The sequence below is a fragment of the Myotis davidii genome, unplaced genomic scaffold (assembly GCF_000327345.1).
Source record: "Myotis davidii unplaced genomic scaffold, ASM32734v1 scaffold575, whole genome shotgun sequence".
Classification (NCBI taxonomy): domain Eukaryota; kingdom Metazoa; phylum Chordata; class Mammalia; order Chiroptera; family Vespertilionidae; genus Myotis; species Myotis davidii.
The window spans coordinates 8013854-8028886 of record NW_006290306.1 but is presented as its reverse complement, the minus strand read 5'-3'; the positions used below and the strand labels follow the sequence as shown (position 1 = coordinate 8028886).

Here is a 15033-nt window from a genome sequence, read left to right as displayed (position 1 = left end):
TATATATATTCTCCATAAAATAAGCTTTACATACACATGTAGACAAAAATGCCAGCATACAATACACAATGTATATATGAATATTCTGGGGATGTACTCTCAAAATTTTTTTAACGATGAGGGATGCTACAAAAAAATTTTGGATGGGGAGGGTTGGGGCATGGGAGCGGGGTAAGAGATCAAGGGAAGGACTTGTATGCATGCATATAAGCATAACAATGGACACAAGACACTGGGGGGTAGGGGAGGCCAGGGGAATGTCAAGGGGGCGGTGTCGGAAAGAGGAGACATATGTAATACTCTTCGTAGTACTTTAAGCATTAAAACAAAATAAAAAATAAAATAAAATCAATAAACACATAAAAAAAATTGGAGACCACTGGTCCATTGGTCTCACCCTTTGAGTGACTTTAGAAGTAAAATTGATTATGGTAGCATTACTTATTAAAAACTGTCAGTAACATGTAATTCTCATCTTTTGCCTCATTCTTCACTACAGATAAATATTGATGATCAGATCCCTCCTGAATCTAGCAACTTCATTCAGTACACGTGGATCCCAAAGTTACTGGGACTTTGAAACTACTATTAGATGCATTTTCTTCATTTGTCTTAGATATTTTGAAGTTTTATTTATAATTCATTTATTGGGTTATGAGTCAAAAAGAACAAATTTGTAATCATATTAGTGGACCCTTGAGATCTAGAAGAGGCATCTCAAGATCAATTTCATAGGTTTTTTGCAACCCCTTTGCTTACTCTGACTTCTGGTCATCTGTTAGGATCTATTAATTCCATAATTTATGTCAGTAATGGATATAAACTATCCTAGGAAAGTTTAGTTGAATTGCTCAGTAATAGAAAAAATAGATTTTTTTTTCTCTAATATGTCCTATATGTTCTTTTCCTGTGTCTACCGGTTGACATATTCTACTTCTTAGGAATATGTTTCTATACACCCACTGATCTGAGGGAGCTTCACTAGCTCTAGGAACCATCAACCCACCCACCGGAAAACAGGACTGGAAAGAAAACTAACCAACCGGTGTCTCCAGGTGGTCCAGGGGCTCCAGGAACTCCTTGGGCGCCCTTTGGACCAGGCTCTCCCTGTGGTCCATAGCCTGGTGGTCCAGCTGGTCCTGCGGGTCCTGGGGACCCAGGGATGCCAGGATCCCCTGGAGGACCAGGGTCCCCCTTCTCACCACGGAGGGCCTGTGACAATAGGAATATGTTTGGATAATGCTTCATTCCAGTATTTCCTTACATAGATTAATATTACCATGAATATGAATGCCACTTAGACGGTCAGGGAGAAAGTACTGAATTAAGGAGAAGTTGGCATTTGAAGGGAATTATCACTAACGTAAGGGTGCCCTAAGGTTTCTGCAGTTTGAAGTTGGCATTTGAAGGGAATTATCACTAACGGTGATGCCCTATGGTTTCTGCAGTATTGTGCCCTATGGTTTCTGCAGTATTGTGCCCTTTGGAATTCAGTCACATTTCATCAACTGGGAACCCTGAGTTCCACTTGAGATGTCTGACTATGGGGTGCCACCCATGTGATAATAGCCCCTCAAACCTACCTCACATTGGTCAACAGTTCAAATGAAAATGACATTCATGTAATGGAACCTTTCAAAAATCAAATCAGTGCAGCTTAAAACCTTTGTTTCATTTGCACCAGGTATTTCCACAGGGGTGATACTCCATCTGTATTCATTTTTCTCATAAAATGTCTTTTAAAATATTTTCCAGGTTGTAACATTGAAAAGAAAATTGTATGTTTTAAAGAAGTTGATACCAACCGGTTTGCCTTTAGGTCCTGGTAATCCTTTCACTCCAGGGGTTCCAGGAATTCCATCCAAGCCCGCTCTGCCAGGCGGCCCCCTGGGCCCCGGGTCCCCTGGACTACCCGCTTCTCCCTCTGGCTGAGCTGCTTCGCCTTTTTCTCCTTTAAGTCCTGGATCACCCTGAGCACCCGGGAATCCCTAGGGAGGGAGAGACATGCGTCCGCATTGCTTTGGGGTAGAGTTGTTTTTGTTTCAAGCTCAATAGAAAATGTCAATTTCAATGAAACATGTATTTTTTTAGACACTTATTTGGCCCACAAATATAATTTTAAGCTTTTTTCTCTTTTGGTAGCTAGACAGTACAATTCAATGCAACACACACAATAATATAATTCAATATGATACAATAATCATCACAATTCAGATTCTGTTAGAACATTGGTAAATTTTAACATGCATCTCTGGGTAATTTAATATATTTATCCACATATAACTTTCTGATTTGCTATTGTAATCAAAATTTAAATTTTTAACAACTTTATTGAGGTATAATTTACATATAAAATATGAACACAATTCAATGATTTTTAAAATAAATGTATACTAGTATATGTATACTACAAACACCACACTCCAGTGTCAAAACATTTTTATCACTCCCCCAAATTCCCTTAAACCCATTTGCAGTCAAGTCGTGTTCTCAACCTCAGTCCTGGGAAACCATTGATCTGCTTTCTGTCTCTGATACCATTTTAAATAATTATAAATTCATTATTTCATTCACACATCATTTGTTCATTCATTCATTCATTCATTCAATCAATCAACACGTAACTGTTAAAGCGCCTGCCCTTTGCCAGGCACTAAACTAATAGCCTGTGTGTGGTGCAACCATATTACCAGCCAGAGTATTCCATTCTCCAAATTGAAATTAAAGCTTTATAACCATGAAATCTTACTGGGAATCCTGGAAGACCCACACTTCCTGGAGACCCTGGGCTTCCTTTAATGCCAGCTGCCCCTCGTCCTCCTGCAAAGCAGTGAATTGGTAAATATTCATCGAACACCAATTCTAAGGGTAAGGCAGTGTGTGAAAAAAAATTGGGTGTTTTCTTCTGAGCAAAGAAAGACAAATTTCTATTTTAAAACATACAGTGCAAGAAGAGAATGGGAGTGTATCAGTTGGATAAGAGACAATGTAAAAAAACAAGAGCTCAAAAATTTTAACTTCCTAAGATTCTTGTCTTTATAATTTTAAAGAGATACATTTTTATGATGATAAAAGTAATACATGCTCAATGTAAAAAAAATGAACAGAAGTAAGATAATGAAAATCACCCATAAATCTACCATCAGAAGACAGTATTTGCTAAAATTTTCATGTATATTAGTCTAAAATTTTATATCCATAAATATACACACATTGACAAATATATACATTTATAGCTTCACTTTAAATGGGTGCACAATAAGCCTATTGTGTGGGTGAATCATCATTTATTCAGCTAAATGCTATTTTGAGACATTTAGATTGTTTTTTTCAACTTTAACTGTTGTAAACAATGCTCTGATAAATACCTTTGGCTATTTAATTCTCCAAATTTATCCAATTATTTTCTTCACAATAAATTCCTAAAAGTTCAACTGTATGACCAATGGGTACAAACTTTTCTAAGACTTTGGATATCTATTGTCAAATGGCATTTTGCTGTACAATTTTAACTTCCCATAGGTATTTAAGCATCTCTGTAAAGATGACTTCTTTAGAAGGTCTTTTGAATGAATTTCAGGCCAGTTGATTAACAAATATTTGTTCAGATGTATCTTTTGCAAGTTCTTTGCCATGATATATTTTTTTGACAGTAATCCAAACGGTTTCACTGCTTATCTATATTCTTTGAGCCGTAGGGAAACCAAGGAAAACATCATCCAGTGAGTTGACCCTTTGTACTTGCAAAAACACTTGTCGGCAAATTGTCTGTACCTGGGGTTCCTTTTACGCCATCAAATCCTGGCAGCCCTGGGAGACCCGGAGGCCCTGGGACACAAGGACAGTCTGTGCACACGAGGCCTGGCTCCCCTGCAATGAGAGTGTGCCCGGTTACTCATACACCCCCACCACGTCCGCAGAGAGGACAGGGTGTTTCCAACTGCACAATTCTTTCTTACATTGAACATTCTTCCATGTGGTGCAAATCACATACGACATTTCACATATTAATAAAAAACTTTTCATCTATTGCATCTGCTTACTTTATCCCTCTGAGCTTCTAGGTGCTCTTCGATAGAAATTCCTGTTTAGTGTAAAATAGCTACTGTGTCCGTGTTTCTCTCTCTCAGTGCAGGACCAAACTCACATTCTAGGAATAGCCAATGATTTATTGCATGGCTGCTAAATAAACGGCTGCTTTACAGATAAGGGAACACTTTTAGCTAATTCCTTTGGAAAAGAAGCCATCTCTGCCTGCCTGCTGTTTGGGATCGTTGTTGCCTCAGGGAGAAAAAAGCAGCGATAGTGATGGTGATGAGAATGGTAATAGAACAACCCCATTGATTGAACCAACCTTTGCGCCCATCGACACCTGGGATTCCTGGAGGCCCCATGTGGCCTGGAGGTCCAGCTTGTCCAGGGGGACCTTTGCGATATACGATGTTACCTACAAAAAGACACTGGTTTTGAAGACATTTCTTTAAGTGTTTTCTTTTTCAGTTAGCAGGCATTTTAGTAATATGTGTTATGGTATATGCATTTCCCGTTTGTTTTGGAAGCTGAGTCCTTCAAAGGTTAGCTGCAACGGAGAGGCTGAAGCGTGCTGATCAGCTTTTCCTTTCACATCACCCACAGGTGATATTTCTATGGTGTTTGTCATCACACAGGCAACCCATTTACCTTATTATACTATTTCCAATTACTCCAAGACTATCCCTTTAGCATTTTCAGGCAAAGGGTCAAATTTTGTGCTTCTGTGCATGTTAAATACACGATATACGTATATCTCCTTGATATATTGTAGATGCTTAATACATACCGAGGGGGAAAATTCTGACTCAGAATGCCACCTGTTTCCTCCTCGCTGCTTGTTCACACTGACTGAGTTTCTCCTTCTTTTTTTTAAAAAATATATATTTTATTGATTTTTTACAGAGAGGAAGTGAGAGATATAGAAAGTTAGAAACATCGATGAGGGAGAAGCATCGATCAGCTGCCTCCTGCACATCCCCCACTGGGGATGTGCTCGCAACCCAGGTACATGCCCTTGACCGGAATCGAACCTGGGACCCCTCAGTCCACAAGCCAATGCTCTATCCACTGAGCCAAACCGGTTTCGGCGAGTTTCTCCTTCTTAAAGCAGCTCTCCAAGAAAGCTCTTCCCAGTCTTCCACATAGTATCTGCTATTACAGTGTTACCATGAATAGCGACTTCTCTTAAACTATTGTGCTCTATAACCTAATTTTTGGTCTTGCCATTTCAGATATAGGTTGAAGGCAATGCTGATGAAACTAAATATTTAAAAACAGTACCTATAGCTGCCAAAAATGTCATTGCAACAAGGTAACAGTGGAAACACTTAATTTGGGTGGAACTTGGTGTGCGTTATATTAGGTCTGCTTGACTGTGAAGAGAATGCCCTTTTGTGATCCAGTTTTCTGTGTCTTCAAGATGACTGGATAGTTGCCTTTCAACAGTAAAATCAAATGGCAGTTTTATACTTAATGTAGACTTACATGTATACTTACACATTTATACATTTATATGTACTTAACACATGTTCATACTCATTTCATACTTAATTCAACAAATAGTTGAGTATCTACAATGTTCCATCCGCCTTTAAGCAAATGATGGGGCTTAAAACAGCAGAGAAGACACAGTCCTTGACCTCAAGGAGCTTTGATTCTTGTAGAGGAAACTGACAAAGACAGGGCAATGTGAAACATTCTACAACCGGGCTAACCATGAGTGTTTAGGGTGCAGGCTCAGTGAAAACTGTCTGCAGGACTTGAATTTGAAGCTGCAACTGGGTGGACAGACAGATGTTGCTTAGCAAGAGAAGACAGCAAGCCCGGGCAGTCTCCAAGGGGAGAGGGAGTGGTACGGGGGCCAGATACTGACTTTAGCATCCATTAGGTACAAGAACTGCACATCAGGCTTGCCATCAATAAAATGAGGACACAGCCCATATCTTGAGAAAGACTCGGAGGACTAAGATTTGTTAAAATCAGTAGCAGAGTTTTAGTTTAGTTTTATTTTGCTTTGTTTCCCATATAGGTCTATACCTTAGCTTGACAGATTTATTCTTGGACATTATATCCTTTATCAATGGGATAATTTCTTAAATTGTCATTGGCACCTAAAGAAACACTTTCATTTTCATTTTTTTAAATATTGCTCACATAACCAGACACTTAACTGAATTGTCTTAGTAATACTAAAAGTCTTCCAGATTATTCTTTTGGATTCTCTACATTTGTAATCATATTGTCTATAAAAAAAAGTCTCTTTCCTTTTAAATAGTCCCTGACACAGAAAATTCTTAAGGCTATTACGAGAGTTGAGGATAAATCATAAGACCTGCCAGGCACCTGCCAGGAAGGGTGTTTAAAATACAAAGAGTGACATATATTTTCATAGGTTCTATGTACCTATCAGCCAATACAGATGCTGAGTGGCTCTTCAGAGAGATGGAGAGGAAAGGACACCTGAACCTGAACCTCCAGGTACCACTTCAAATCCGGAGGACCCCAGCTCTGTGGTCTCCGACCCACTCCACCTGGCAGCATCTTATCTTGAGCCCATACTGCGCACCTACAGCCCCTTGCTCTGGGGCTTCCCTGCTGATGCCAAAGCATGGGATGCCCTGCGAGCCAGGCAAACACAGCCTGGAGGTGTGGGGGGTGGGCAGTCCAGTGCTGTGGGAGCATATCTTTGACCCAGGAGAGGTAGGAGCTGGTGGATAAATTCTTGCCTCTGTCCCCCTGGGACAGGTTATCCTGAGACAAAGTTACACAGCTTCTTGGAATACAGTCTCCAGGGACTGAACAAGCAGTTGCCCTTGGTCCCTAGGCCAATCTGATCATTGTCACTCCTTCCCTGCCCCATAACTCGTGTCCCTGTCTCTCACTCTGCCGTCTGTGGGAACTCTGGGTAAAGCTTTGCTGCACTTGCAGAGTAGTCATGCCACCGTAGTTGTTTCCACAGAGCTGATAAAGCGAAAACAGTGGAAAGCTAACTGCTAAGATTCACACAGGCTGACGGCCAAGCTCCAAGTGAGGCCCTCTGCCTCTGAATCGCACACACCTGTCACTGGGCAAAGTACACAAAACGGACCCATTAGGCATCTTTACCTGGTGGTCCTGGAGGTCCCGGCAGCCCTGGAGGGCCCGGTGAACCAGGACAGCCCGGGGCCCCGGGAGGCCCCACTGCATCCTTTCCTGGGGGTCCTCGCTCCCCTTTACTTCCTTTCATGCCTGGTGGTCCAGGGGCTCCTCTGAGGCCAGGCTTTGATGACCCTTGGAGGAAAATAATCAATTTATTACATTTTAATTATTTCCCTGATTAATATATGATTATTTTCAATTGCAAAATGTGACGTATTCTCATTTATAACAGTTGCACCACTGAAAGGTATATTAAGCATATAAAATTAAGAGTATCTTCCTTTCTTCATGTGACCTTGTTAAATGATCACAGTACAGCAGAGCTCAGAACGCTCCATGCCCACAAGCTAATTGATGTCGTTTATTACAAGAGACTGAAACAGAAGTTGGGATGCACAGGAGTCCTTTTACTTAAAAGGACTTCATGAGAATTCTTCAATATTAGAGGCCTGGTGCATGAAATTCATGCACTTGGGGTGTGTGTGTGTGGGGGGGGCCCTCAGCATGGCCTGTGCCCTCTTGCAGTCCGGGAGCCCTCAGGGCATGTCCGTCTGTGCCACTCCCCCACGGGCCTAAGCTGACAGTTGGACATCCTTAGTGCTGCCACGGAGGCAAGAGAGCCAAGAGCCCGGCTTCTGGCTGAGTGGCACGCCCCCTGTGGGAGCGCACTGACCACCAGGGGCAGCTCCTGCATTGAGCGTCTGCCCCCTGGTGGTCAGTGTGCATCATAGCGACCAGTCATTCCACCACTCGGTCGATTTGTGTTAGCCTTTTATTACATAGGATATGCTACTTTGTAGACTTTTAAATTAGAGACTATGAGATGCCTACTTTGTAGTGTCCCAAAGAAGAAAGAAAGTTGTAATTGGACTTCATTCCTGCCAATTGTCTTAGATATGGAAGGGCGTGCTGGAGGAGGAGGCACCTCCTGGGAGAGATTCCAGGCCCGGTGGTACAAAATGCATTTCATCTATCTCTCCTAAGATGATGAGGATGTGAGGATGGGGGAAGTCTTGAATCTCTGACTCAAAAACTGTTTAACTGTTAAGCAGAGAGACCTCATCACCAAGGGGCTGAGAAAAATCTGATTATTTCTGATTATTGTGCAGAAGGGTTTGGGCATAAAGGTAAATGTCTTTGACTGACACTGCTTTAGAGCTTTATAATTTTCACTCACTTACTTCTTGAAGGAGCCTATCTATTCATTACTCAGGGGCCAGGCATGTAAAAAGAAGTCTTCTGTAACCTTTGGCCAGTCCTCTGAACCAAGGGGCTGAGAAAAATCTGATTATTTCTGATTATTGTGCAGAAGGGTTTGGGCATAAAGGTAAATGTCTTTGACTGACACTGCTTTAGAGCTTTATAATTTTCACTCACTTACTTCTTGAAGGAGCCTATCTATTCATTACTCAGGGGCCAGGCATATAAAAAGAAGTCTTCTGTAACCTTTGGCAAGTCCTCTGAAATACCCTTTTGTCCCATTGTAACTTCAAGAGATACCCACTGTCTATAGTTTGATGTATATGTTTTTATGCACATGCAAGTACACATAATATTTATCCATTCACCTATTTTTTCCACTAAGATGGTAATATACACATACTTCTGCAATCTGCTTAATTACAATTTATTTTCCAAATTAGGAAATATTTTAAATGTACAACATGGTATAAAGAAAAATATAGTGGATGGCAAAGCTTATCAAATGTTTGCTATTTTTTTCTTAGTTACTCTTCCTTTACAAAAGGACACATCACATCATTACAGTTATAATTGCGGCCTCCGTGGAACCATCCTTGATTCTATTTCTCCTTCCTCTCTCAAGAGGCAACCACACTAATAACTCATGGATGCTTCTACACTTTACAGAATTGTCTATGTTTCTATAAACAGCATATTGTAAAATTTAAAATGTCACATAAAAAAGTATAACCTATGAATTCTGATGCAACTTGAAAACTATGATTTTTAACCAAGCTAATCACCATCAAACTAGTTTTTCTCTCTGTGCCTCCTCTGAGTTTTAAGGCTTCTTCTCATAAACCTAGTTTGCTGTCTTACACTTAGTTAAAACCACTGAGAAGTGAAAAAGAGCATTTCTACAACGCTGTGTAATTTTTCACTTCATTTTCACAAGTAAAAATTTGCAAACACTTTTTACCAATTAACGAAAGATTTGCCTTCCATAAATAACGCCAACTTACTAGAGAGCAGTGCATTTTACTTTTTAATAGCATTTCTGTTGGTACCCCGAGAAACATGTACATACCAGGCCTTCCAGGATCTCCGGGGGGGCCACTGGGACCTATGAATACAGAACAGCAATAAATTGCTTATGAAGAAATAAATACCCTGTCGTCCCATTCTTGCAATCTTGGGTTATAATATAATAATAATTAATGATAAGTATTTTCCATACTTTTTCTCCATTCTCATATAGATACATATTAGAAAACTTTACTTATTTAGACAAACTGCAGAGTAGAAACTAACCTCAGATAACCTTTTCAAATAATTCAGCAGAAACTCACTAAGAGCCTGCTCTGTGTGTACTTTGCTGGGATGGTTCAGATACAAGAAAAGCAAACAGCTGGAATTGTTAAGGATCTGTAGTTTGAGCTGGTGTCCCACCTCAGACTGCTTCTAGCTCTAAAATTGCCTTAAAAATTTATATCTAAATGTATCTGTCCATTTATTTAAATACATTGGGAATTTTTCCTTTAAGCACAAATCTCCTTTGAAATCTTGTTTAAACCAATAATTTGCCTAGATTAGTATTCTCAATCCTGCTGCACGTTAGAATGATCCGAGGCACTTTCACAATCTGCTCATGTCCAGAGCCTTCCTCCTGACAAATCAGAGTCACAGGGGACCCTGATGTGGGCATCAGTGAAGAAGTCCCAGGGGTTCTAAGGCACAGCCAGAGATGAGAGAGCTCACGGCCGAGACCTTTCCAATCCATCAAAGGGGGTAGAAGATAAGTAAGCGTGTCTTTAATTCATGGTGCCAGGCATCAGGAAACCAGGGCTTCAGTCACCCCTGGCCACTGTTGGTGTGGATTTGCTCAAATTCCAGCCATTCAGGTCTCCATTTTCACATCTGTAATCCCGCTGAGATAACAGATTTCTTACACTCCCTGGTCTTGCCCTCGGACCATGTTAGTGTCTGCTTGCCAGACTTGAACTTCGTGATTTTCCTGCATGAAGTTAATTTAATGACTTTTTGGTATTTTCATTCAAAAGTTTCACATAAATTTTTCAAGTTTTGTATAGAAATTAGGAGACACCAAAAAAATAGCACCATCCATGAAAATGAGGAGACTTCCCTTCTCCCCCTGCAAATTCTAGGTCTATAAGCACATGTTGTGTTACCTTGAAAGATGACAATGGTCAGCAAATGCTTCAGAAAGGAATTTATTCTCACCCTGTGGGCCACGTGCTCCTTTGGGCCCCGGAGGGCCTGGAGTTCCCTCATCTCCCTTTACCGCGTATGCATCATAATATTCTGTCTTAAAGGAAAAAGAAATGAAGAAAAAGAAAGAATAGCTATGGACATTCACCAACTGCAATGACTTCAATTTCTTCTTTTTAGCCAAAATGATACTTTCCTCATTTTTCTCAACTCATAGGCTTATGTGTTAGCAGAAATAGGGTAGTCATGTGTATGGGATGAATAAATTTAGAGATAAAAGTTGATATTTCTGGTATGGCATCATATATTTCATTTATCTTTACATATATATCCATACAGACAGATATATCTATGTCTGTGTGACTAGGTACACAGATATTAAAGTTTCACAGAATAGTGATTTACCTTATGAATATGATCAACTCTGATATTTTTATTTTGTTCTATTTCACTTTTTGAAAATGCCTGTCCTGATGCACAGAATTTATTTTATTCTCAGACCTACACATCAAACAGTACTCTATTGACTGTTTCATTAACTTTCAGGACACCATTGACCTACAATAAGTACTACTGTTTCTGACATATTCTATGGACCTACTTCTGGTCTCTTTAACAGTGGTTAAGCAACAAGTAGAAAATATCAAAAAGAATTCATAATATAGCAATAATAATTTATAACAATAACAGTGTAATATGCTAATTAGACCGGACATCCTTCTGGACGTCCTTCCTTTCGGACAAAGCCACAGTGGGCGGGGCCAAGGCAGAGGCAGCAGAGGCCCTGGCCACGGTGTCAGTGGGCAAGGGCCAAGGCCAAAGCCCTTGCACGAATTTCGTGCATCAGGCCTTTAGTAATGTAATAATCTTCTTCGTAACATCCACAATAACCTCTGTTGGCTAAGAGCTTTCACAAATAGCCCGTTTCATCTTCCTGGCAACTCCATAAAAGTGTTTTGGGACTACTCGCATCGTAACAATAAAAGTGTAATATGCTAATTAGACCGGACATCCTTCTGGACGCCCTTCCTTCCAGACAAAGCCACAGTGGGCGGGAGCTAAGGCAGAGGCAGCAGAGACCCTGGCCACGGTGGCAGTGGGCGGGCGCTGGGGCCAAGGCCCTTGCAGGAATCTCGTGCATCAGGCCTCTAGTAATGTAATAATCTTCTTCATAAAATCCACAATGACCTTTGTGTGCCTGCCGAGTGTTGGCTAAGAGCTTTCACAAAATAGCCTGTTTCATCTTCCCAGCAACTCCATAAAAGTGTTTTAGGACTACTTGCATTTGAATCATTTGCTTGTAGTATAAAGATGCAGGTTTCCAGGACCCTCCTCCAGTGACCAAGTTAAATTACTTGTCTGAGGGGTCTGAAAACTGCATGTGCAATAGGACAGCTCCTCTCCCCATGACGCTTGTACCATACACTGTTCTGTCAAACCTACTCAATGAAGAAATGGCGGCCCTGCTTAGCACATTGCATGTGAGGACCATTGTCTTTTGAGGGAGGAGAGGAACAGATACCAGGACTCAGAGCCTGGATCCCTTTTATTCCTCTCCTTAAGCTGCAGAATCACAGAATATAGAATGTGGCCACCCTGCAGCCAGAAGCTGACAGCCATCACATCCATGTCCTCACTGAAAGGAAGAGATGGCCTGCTCAGATGGGAGCTTGGGCTGGGTGATTGGTGTTTGCTGGCCCTGCATGACACCTGAGCTTTTCCTGCTGCCTGAAGGTGCACTTGTCATGACTAGCTGGAGAGGGTGGAGCTGGCTCCCTCACCCTGGGTGGCCATCTGTCCTCCTATTCTATTCAGGATTCAGGATCCCCTTGGGCCAGATCTTATCCTTCCTTCCCACAGCCCAGGATGGGTACTACTAGTGCATATCGAAGACCAAGTAGAAATATTTGTCCTTTTTTTTTTTATATTTTATTGATTTTTTACAGAGAGGAAAGGAGAGAGATAGAGAGTTAGAAACATCGATGAGAGAGATACATCGATCAGCTGCCTCCTGCACATCTCCTACTGGGGACACATTTCCCACTGGGGCTGTGCCCGCCACCCAGGTACATGCCCTTGACCGGAATCGAACCTGGGACCTTTCAGTCCGCAGGCCGACGCTCTATCCACTGAGCCAAACTGGATTCGGCGAAATATTTGTCCTTTGTCAAATAATGACAACAGCTAGTGTTTTGCCCTGGTTTGATAAAAAAAAAAATACTATAATCTCTATCATAACCATTAATGAGAGACCCTGATTTAAAATTTCCTTGATCAAATATGACATTGACATTGTCTTTAATGATACTTACTGGGCCACGAAATCCTGGAGGGCCAATGTCCCCTTTCCACCCCTATGGCAAAAAAACAATTACAATTATGGGTACAGTCATCAAAAGTATTTACACATTTGGTAGACTTAAAAAGCAAAATTCACAGGTAAACAAGAAATCAATGCTCAAAGTAATGTTATTTCTATGTAATACACAAACTTTAGATTATTTTCCTGGAGGGCTGTATCTGGGTCAAGAGTCTCATCAAAAGGTTCTGAAGAAGTAGTTGTTCTGGTTGCTCTCCAGGTTTCTTTCATGCCACTGCCTTCAAAGGGTGTCCATATGCATTGTCCACTCCCCAGTTCTCTCCCAGATTAGAGGAATTGGATCACCAGGCTATGGGTTGTATGCAGTTCCCAGAATCCCAATGGTAACCAACCCCCTTTCCTATCTACTGACGAGGACATTTCAGAATTCTACTGGCAGTGGTATTATTAGAAGATAACCCTTGAATTTACACATATACATAAATATGAAAATTATTTGAATATGTCTGCAACATATTGTCAGAAAGAAACAATGTGGAATATACTTCACAACTAATTGATGATGACTTTTCAGTGTGTAATGGCCCAGCCTGAGACTCATGGAGCCACTTATCCTTATGCTTGATCTCCAATGAACCAAAACTTTCTACAATCCCAGGCCTTTTCCAGCTCCTTCCGTGTGGGGAGCTGAAATCTCACTGGTCCTAAGATTCTACTACATAGAATAAATTTAATATCTTTTTCACTAGACAGACCTTCAAGTGCTTAAGTAAAGTTGCTACAGCTCTCATTTATTAAATATACTAAGGTATTTTAAAAAACAATGATTGCAATTTCTTGTACCTAGTTCCAGGGTGTGGTGAGAAAAAGTGGGCAAAACCCAACCAATTGAAAAAGGCTGAAGATAGAACATGAGGAAGAGGATTACCTTAATGCCATCTTCGCCCCTCAACCCAGGGAAGCCCCTGCTTCCTTTGGCTCCCTAAAGAGCAGAGAGAAGAAAGTGGGTCAGAAGACACAGGAATCAATTCCTTCTGTTGGAAGCAGAACAGTTTGAACTCCTTTTTGGAAAAAGAAAATGTGCTGAGTTGTTCTCTCTTTGTAGTGTAAAACTATGATTCTCAAATGTAATTTTTAAAAACTACATGCTTTTGGTTAGTTTATAACTACTAAGTGACTTTCAAAAAAATCCTTATTTGCCTAATAGGATTGACACTTCCACTATGTCAGCAGGTAAACCATGCCTTTACCTTAGTGCCAGGGAACCCAGGGGCCCCGTCTTTTCCAGGTTTCCCCTAAAAACAAACAAAACAAAAACATGTAATCTAATCAATGTGGATAATATTAATAAACATGGAAAACTTAAATGAGATAATCATCTCCTCTCAACCTCAGGCAAGAAAGCTTGACTGATGCTTCCCTCCCAGTTATTAGAAGGGCAAATGTTAATCACAGAACACTCAAACATCTCCCTTGCAGGGAAGGCAGAGACCAGTGGGAATGGGAAATAAAGAAGAAAGTGGAGAGATTAAGAGCAGAGCTTAAATTGACACTGTTCATCCAAGTTTGGAAGGCAAATCAAGCAAGCACTGAGAGGTGGACAAGAAAACCCAGAAAGTGAAAGGTTACACAGTCAATTTATTTATTTGAAGTGTTGTCAGTTCCATAAATTCCAGATGTGCCTGTGTTTAAATATATGTATTAAAAGTATGTTGCAATGTCCAAACAGACAGGGCTCTTGGATGAACTATTATGGTATTTACCTTCCATGATATAATTAAAAATAATATTGGTTCAATATTTCTTAGAAAAAAATACTTTTCCCAGTATATTCTTTTTAGAGTTTTAAAACAATATGTACATGTGTTTAAATCTTTTCAAAATAGAGCTGGGTGGGAGAGAGGACCCCTGCTGCTCTGTCTTCCCTGTATCTCACTTCTCATCACAGTGTGCCCAGTGCCCTTTGGAGCTGTCCTCTCTCTGTGTGGTTCTGATGGGGCTGTCAGCCACAGGAGCCCCCTGCCCCACTGGCCTGGCCAATCGTGGCATCTTTTATTCCTGGACATGGTCACTTTTCCAGAATTAAACACATGACCCAAGCTGAGCCAATCAGAGTGATTCTGGGATTTTAT

At 40.8% G+C, this 15033-nt stretch overlaps 1 protein-coding gene across 1 annotated transcript in view; it reads right to left on the bottom strand.

Annotated features, from left to right (window-relative positions):
• The window catches only part of COL4A3 (collagen type IV alpha 3), a gene marked incomplete at its 5' end in the record, with an annotated part of 118577 nt that overhangs the window by 35125 nt on the left and 68419 nt on the right, over positions 1 to 15033 (bottom strand). Inside the window, 11 exons of the mRNA XM_015563697.1 lie at positions 1044 to 1212; positions 1806 to 1988; positions 2750 to 2820; positions 3775 to 3870; positions 4355 to 4447; positions 7138 to 7302; positions 9440 to 9475; positions 10594 to 10678; positions 12894 to 12935; positions 13830 to 13883; positions 14152 to 14196. Of these exons, the coding sequence (XP_015419183.1) occupies positions 1044 to 1212; positions 1806 to 1988; positions 2750 to 2820; positions 3775 to 3870; positions 4355 to 4447; positions 7138 to 7302; positions 9440 to 9475; positions 10594 to 10678; positions 12894 to 12935; positions 13830 to 13883; positions 14152 to 14196 (1039 nt within the window). The remainder of the gene's footprint in view (positions 1 to 1043; positions 1213 to 1805; positions 1989 to 2749; positions 2821 to 3774; positions 3871 to 4354; positions 4448 to 7137; positions 7303 to 9439; positions 9476 to 10593; positions 10679 to 12893; positions 12936 to 13829; positions 13884 to 14151; positions 14197 to 15033) is intronic.